At 59.7% G+C, this 5,627-nt stretch overlaps 1 protein-coding gene across 1 annotated transcript in view; it reads right to left on the bottom strand.

Annotated features, from left to right (window-relative positions):
* The window catches only part of CDH22 (cadherin 22), a 60,239-nt gene that overhangs the window by 6,772 nt on the left and 47,840 nt on the right, over nucleotides 1-5,627 (bottom strand). The window contains exons 12-13 of the mRNA XM_035896140.1: nucleotides 2,917-3,038; nucleotides 2,522-2,639 (exon numbers count right to left, since the gene is read on the bottom strand). Coding sequence (XP_035752033.1) covers nucleotides 2,522-2,639; nucleotides 2,917-3,038 — 240 coding nt within the window. The remainder of the gene's footprint in view (nucleotides 1-2,521; nucleotides 2,640-2,916; nucleotides 3,039-5,627) is intronic.

Here is a 5,627-nt window from a genome sequence, read left to right as displayed (position 1 = left end):
AGCCAGCTTGCTGCTGGCCGTGGCCACCTGGGCTCCCCACAACCAGCCCTGCCTCGCCAGGTGCTCCTGCCCGGCCTGATGACCTGTAACGGGAGCCTTCCCAAGGGGATGCTGGTCCCTGCCGCGCTGGGGACAAGTCACCCCCCCCGAGGTGGCTTTCTGCTGCCTTGCAGGAGCCAAGGGAAGTAGGTGCAAAGCAGAAGAGAAGAAGGATTTAAGCAAGAGCTTAGTGGATCCATCTGTGCTGACATTCATCAGTGTCACTCCTTGGCTGCAAAAGCAATATTTATAAATCACGTTTCAAAACTGCCTACAAATTTGTACAAAGAAACAGATGGGCTGGTGGCAACGGTTTGTCACCACTGATGTTTGCGTGGAGGAGTGGAGAGAAGTGCGAGAGGGGGGCACAGAGGAGGACGCACAGCGAGGGAGCCCAGGAGAGCAGGGGGTGAAGGTGAGTGCACCCCGGGCACTCAGTGGACTGGAGAAAGGGCGGCGGGGGGGAATCAGAGGAAGGGAAACAATGCTAAAATGCACACGCGTTAGAAATAAAGGGTGCCTCCATCTGCACAGGCAGCCGCCGCCTCTTGCATCGCTTTGCAGCTAGGAGGGTCTCCAAGCACCCCAGGAATAACCCTGCAGCAACAGCATTTGTTTTCCCGAGAACAGAAGGCGGGGGGGCGATGCCAGCTTTTACTCATTTCATGCAGTGTCGCACCACATGCAAGGTTTGTGGGATCGTTTAGCACGAAGGATTACCCTGTGCAACGAGAGCCTCGTCCCACTCAAGAGAGCAGCAGCTCTGGAGGAGACGGCGGCGCACGAGCTCGCGCCCTGCGCCCTCCTGCAATGCCAACTCTTGGGGCACCACTGGTGAACCCCGGCTGCACAGACGGGGGGCAATCTGCACACAGCACCGGGCAGAGAAGCAGCCCCCACTGAGCTCCAGCCCCCCCTGGCCAGGTCCCTCCTGCCAGGCAGGCAGAGCAGCCGTGACGGCTCTGAGATCGCGACCCAGCCGCAGCAGACACTGCAGCGCAGAGCAGGGAGCGTGGCCCCAGGCCCCTCCGAGCTGCTGGACGGGCGCGGGCGGGGGCAGGCGTCGGGGTGTACCCTAGCGTGCTCAGGTCTGCTTTCATAAAGTCCTTCAGAGCGAGCGGAGGGAGTTAAGTACTGGGCATGGGGCAAAATCTCGCAGGGGATTAAAGGTTGCTTACATGATAAGAAGCAAAGGTCTTGCGAGCAGCTGCCCCCCGGTGCGGGGGGGGGACTCGGGTCAGGGACAGCTGCGCTTTCTAGGACACGAACCAACATCGGTCCTTCTGCAATTAGGTCTGAAGCTTCTGCTCCAAGTTTTTTTTTTATAATGTGGAACCGGGATGGGGCAGCAGGATCTTATGTCAGCAGAGGGTTCCTCTGATAAGCTCAGAACAAACTAAATCAGACCTGTGACAGATGATACTGCAAAAACAGGAAAAAATTGTTTTTTTAAAAAAAAAACCTAAAACCAAAACCAAAGAAGCATTTCAGTGTGGCCTCCTGGCTTCTATCTGGGCTGGCCCCTTTGGCAAGTAAGCACACATCTGGCCGGAGAAGGTCCCAGTATCTGCAAGTGTCCCTGCTGTATTTACTGCTGCCGTCGGCACCTAAAGTCACCTCAAACACCAGTCAAAAATGGGAAGCAGCCCGGTAACCACCTATCTGGGCTGTTATCGGCCACACAAACGTGGCCTGCCCCTGCAGTCCCCAAAGCCAAACAGCAGCCAGGGCTCGGCCAGCAAAACCTGCGCCACACGCATGGGTTACAGCAGCAGGCAGGGATCGAGTCACTGGGAGCTGCTCAGCCCAGCGGCGCAAAGAGCCCCGGAGCTTCCCAGAGGAACGGATGGGCCCTGCCCAGCGGCACTTCCCAAAGGGCAGGATAAGCCGCAGGAAAGGCAGAGGAAACGCGCTCCTGAGCCACCACCTAACGGGGAATCCAGATCTGCTGGCCACATCCCAGGTACCCCGCAACGGCTGGGGGCCGGCTGCCGCACGGCCCCACCGCCTCCCAGGACTCCTGAGCTGCTCCCGTCCGCCGGGGGCACAGGGGCTGCCCACTCGCATGGCAGCCCCGGGGTGACCCACGCTCCAGGATTTACCTTGGAGAGAGGTAATGCTCGAACCAGGAGCGCGTTCATCTCTAAATCCACATCATCTCCCTGCCTGTGGGCAGGCTAGAGATTTTGCATTGAGAGAGACCGAGCCCTCTGCAAACGTCAAAGGCTAACCAGAGGGCACAAGAGGAGCTTTGCAGCTGTCTGCAGCAGGGGAGGAAGCTGACAGAGCCTCCTGGAAGAAATCCAAACCGCTAGCCGACCAGTCCCACCGTTTCAGGTTGGCAAGGAGCCTTGCAGGACCCAAAGCACCCTGAGCCCTGCCGGCACAGACGGACCGAAAGCCCTCAGCCCCGTCTCCCTCCCCACAGCCGCGCTGCTCAGCTTGGGGGCTGCAGGACGGGGAAGGGTGCGGCAGGGCTTACCCTTAATATCCAGCAGAGAAAAATGGTGGTTGGTGGTGGCTTCAGGTGCCAGTGTGAAGTAGAAGCGATGGCCGCTCTGAGGCTCATCACGGTCCACAACGCTGATTGTCTGGATCAGCTGTGGGGAGAAAGCAGAGGTGAGAATAGCGCTGGCTCCAAGCCCCTACCACGGGCCCGCTCGCAGGGTCCGACCCGGCAGAGGATCGCCAGCATCTGCCAGGGACGAGCCTCTGCCTGCGCTGCGGGACACCGGCGTGGGGGTAGCTGCCTGGGAAGGCACTCGGGCAGACGGGAGAGTGGGGCAGGCTGGCCCTGGTCCAGAGCGGGGCTCGCAGCACGAGGCTGCTGCAGGCGCCGCAGGAGGCCAGGGCAAAGGGCTGGGGGGCTCCCGCTACCTGGCCTGGCTTGGCATCCTCGCACACGGCAGCTTCATAAGGGGTGGCGAGCTCGGGCGGATTGTCATTCACGTCCAGGATGCGGATGCGGAGAGAGGCTCTCGACACCTGCGAGTGATTATCTGAAACCAAAGCGGCAGCAGAGCTTCAGCAGAAGTGCCACCTGCAGGGAGCAAACCCTCCTCCTGCCTGTCCGTCCGTCCATCACAGCCGCTGAGCTGCTGCCAGCGCAGGGGGGTGCGCAGCACCGCACCTCTGCCTGCCCATGGCACAGACCGTCTCCACGGGCCGGCAGAGCATTGCTCAGCCTCACCACACATTTTCCAGAAAAGAAACCCCACCGCCGGGCTGTGTTCCAAGGACTCCTGGAACGCTGCTGTTGGCCTGTTCTATCCCTGGAAAAGCTGAGCAGCCCCGAGGAGCCCCCATGATAAGGGTCAGTCACCGGTGATGAGCATCTGTGCTGCGGCCAGGCAGTACCAAGAGGGCACGAGCAAATTCAGACACGAGACCATCCCGCTCTGACTCGGACCCCGGCCTTTGCCCCCCAGGGCGCTTGCAGCTACGGCCAAGAGGGGAGCGAGCAGGGCCAGGACATGGAATGGCTGCTGCCAGCTGAGAGCACGAGGCGGTGACCAACTCTGCCACGCGCACCTCCACCACACCCAGATGATCTGGGGTCAGGTGCTCCCTGTCCAGGCACGAGGCTCCTGCCCGGGGACCCAAGCCTTGTGCACTGACACCAGCTTCTGCGTTGCCATTGGGAACTTGAACCGAGCACCAGCTGGCACCGGGGGGTCAGAGGGTAAGACCTAGGGCAGCCCCTCTGCCCCCGCCAGCCCATGCCTCGCAGAGCTGGGGGGCCAGCAGCCTGCTCCCCTCCGCACGTGGGATGGGGACTGCATTCACAGCTCCGCTCGCCGCAGGCTGCCCCAGGGCACACATCGCCAAGGAATGCTGAGCCCTCGATGGGGGTTGATAAATCACTCTGGAGGGCCCGATGCTTTCCCAAGCACCGCGTGTGCCCCCAGAAACGGGAACTCCCTCGTGCTCCATCTCCTTTGTTTTACCCAGAGGTCGCAACCTCGACGGACCCGGAGCCTCTCTCCTCGCTCAGGCAGGAGCTCCACTGACTGTTTGCCTGTAAAATTAATGCCGGCCCCCGCAGATCAGGTGGGGGAGGACCCAGGGGAGAAGAGATTTAGCACTGCTCCGTAATTAGCCGGGAACCTCAGCCCCCCAGAAGTCGTGACTAAAAGCCTGGAACGATGTGTTATTTTAAAAGGCGTGTTGGTGTAGCAAAATAACGGCGGTTGCTTTCAGGGAGAGAGGAAGGGGGGAGGCTGGGAGCAGGAGGGGAGCAGAGAGCCTGGGGGAGGCGGAGGGGCGCACCTGATGCCCACCTGGGGCCACAAACGAGCAGGAGGAAAAATGGTTCAATTCCCGCAGCATCTCATTGCCCCCTCTTCAGCCCCCAGCAGGATGGGTACCTGTCCCTGCGGCGCCATGGAGGGCCCGGCCGGGACGCCTGGGGGGGGGCCTGAGTGCGGCAGCTTGCCTTCAAGGACATGTCCTCGTCAGGAGGGAGGCAATCAGGCACAACCGTAGGTCTGTCCCCTTCCACAGCACCAGCGAGCAGCCCCCAGGAGAGTTTCATGCCGGGCCTGCGAGTGGGGTCATCCACGCGCCATGCCAGAGCCGAAACGACCCCCCCTGCTCCCCACAGCACAGCTTGGGACACAGCCGTCCTTCCTAAGCACACCCTGTCGCAGGAAAGCTCTCCCCTCGCCCCCTCTGAAGCTGCTGGAGCCCGAGGCTCACACTCACTCCTGGCTCAGCCACGGGGCTAAAATTTGACATGGAGGTCAGGAACGTGACCCTTGCATCGGGGTCAGCTCTTCAAGCAGGGCACGCGCCGGCTTCTTTCTGTTTTGGCTGTACCGCGATCTAGCGGAAGGCTTCTCAAATGCTTTCTGTACCAACCTCCCTCCTCTTCTGAGCCAGTGGATTTATGGGTGGGAAATATGAAAAATGTGTGGCTGTACTTGAAAAAAGGAATCCCCAAAACATCTCTGAAATATGTTTTCTGTAACTGGTGTGGCATAAACTGAATTTACGATGGTCGGCAGCGCAAATAAGATTGTTGGAGTACATCTGCGATGGAAGGCGCAGTGCACGTAACTCACGCAGACGTCGCATCTGCAAGGCCAAAGCGCCGACCTGCGCTTCCTCTGCGTGCCCAGGAGCGCACGCCCGTACCCCGGCGCGTGCGCCAGCACACAGAAGTAAATGCTCGGCAGGCAGGCACCGCTGCCAGGAGGAGGAGCGGACTGGGTGGCTGATGGCTGCGGGAAGGCACGGAATCCTGCCCTGGACGGGCTCCGCCGCGCAGCGCCGGGGTGGGGGGGTGCCTGTGCCAGGCCGGGTGCGACTGGAGAGGAAAAAAAAGTCATCTTCCATGGCAGCGTCTCTCCTCGGTATTCCAGCTCAGCTGACTGACATGCAAATTAGTTTAATTATTTCTTCTTCTAAAATAAATTATATTTTGCAGTGGCTGCAATATGTTGTGTCAGGCAAAATTACATTCAATATTTTTAAACTAATTGATGTCAGCCTTGAGAAAACCTGATTGACAGCAGCGAGGAAGCTAGGCTGCTACCTAAACGCTTTCCTAAATTAAAATTAAACATGCTGTTTTTCTGCATTTCCTC

The sequence above is a fragment of the Egretta garzetta genome, unplaced genomic scaffold, assembly GCF_000687185.1.
Source record: "Egretta garzetta isolate BGI_Z169 unplaced genomic scaffold, ASM68718v1 scaffold356, whole genome shotgun sequence".
Classification (NCBI taxonomy): domain Eukaryota; kingdom Metazoa; phylum Chordata; class Aves; order Pelecaniformes; family Ardeidae; genus Egretta; species Egretta garzetta.
The sequence above is the reverse complement of the archived record's forward strand: the minus strand, read 5'-3'. Positions and strand labels throughout refer to the sequence as shown.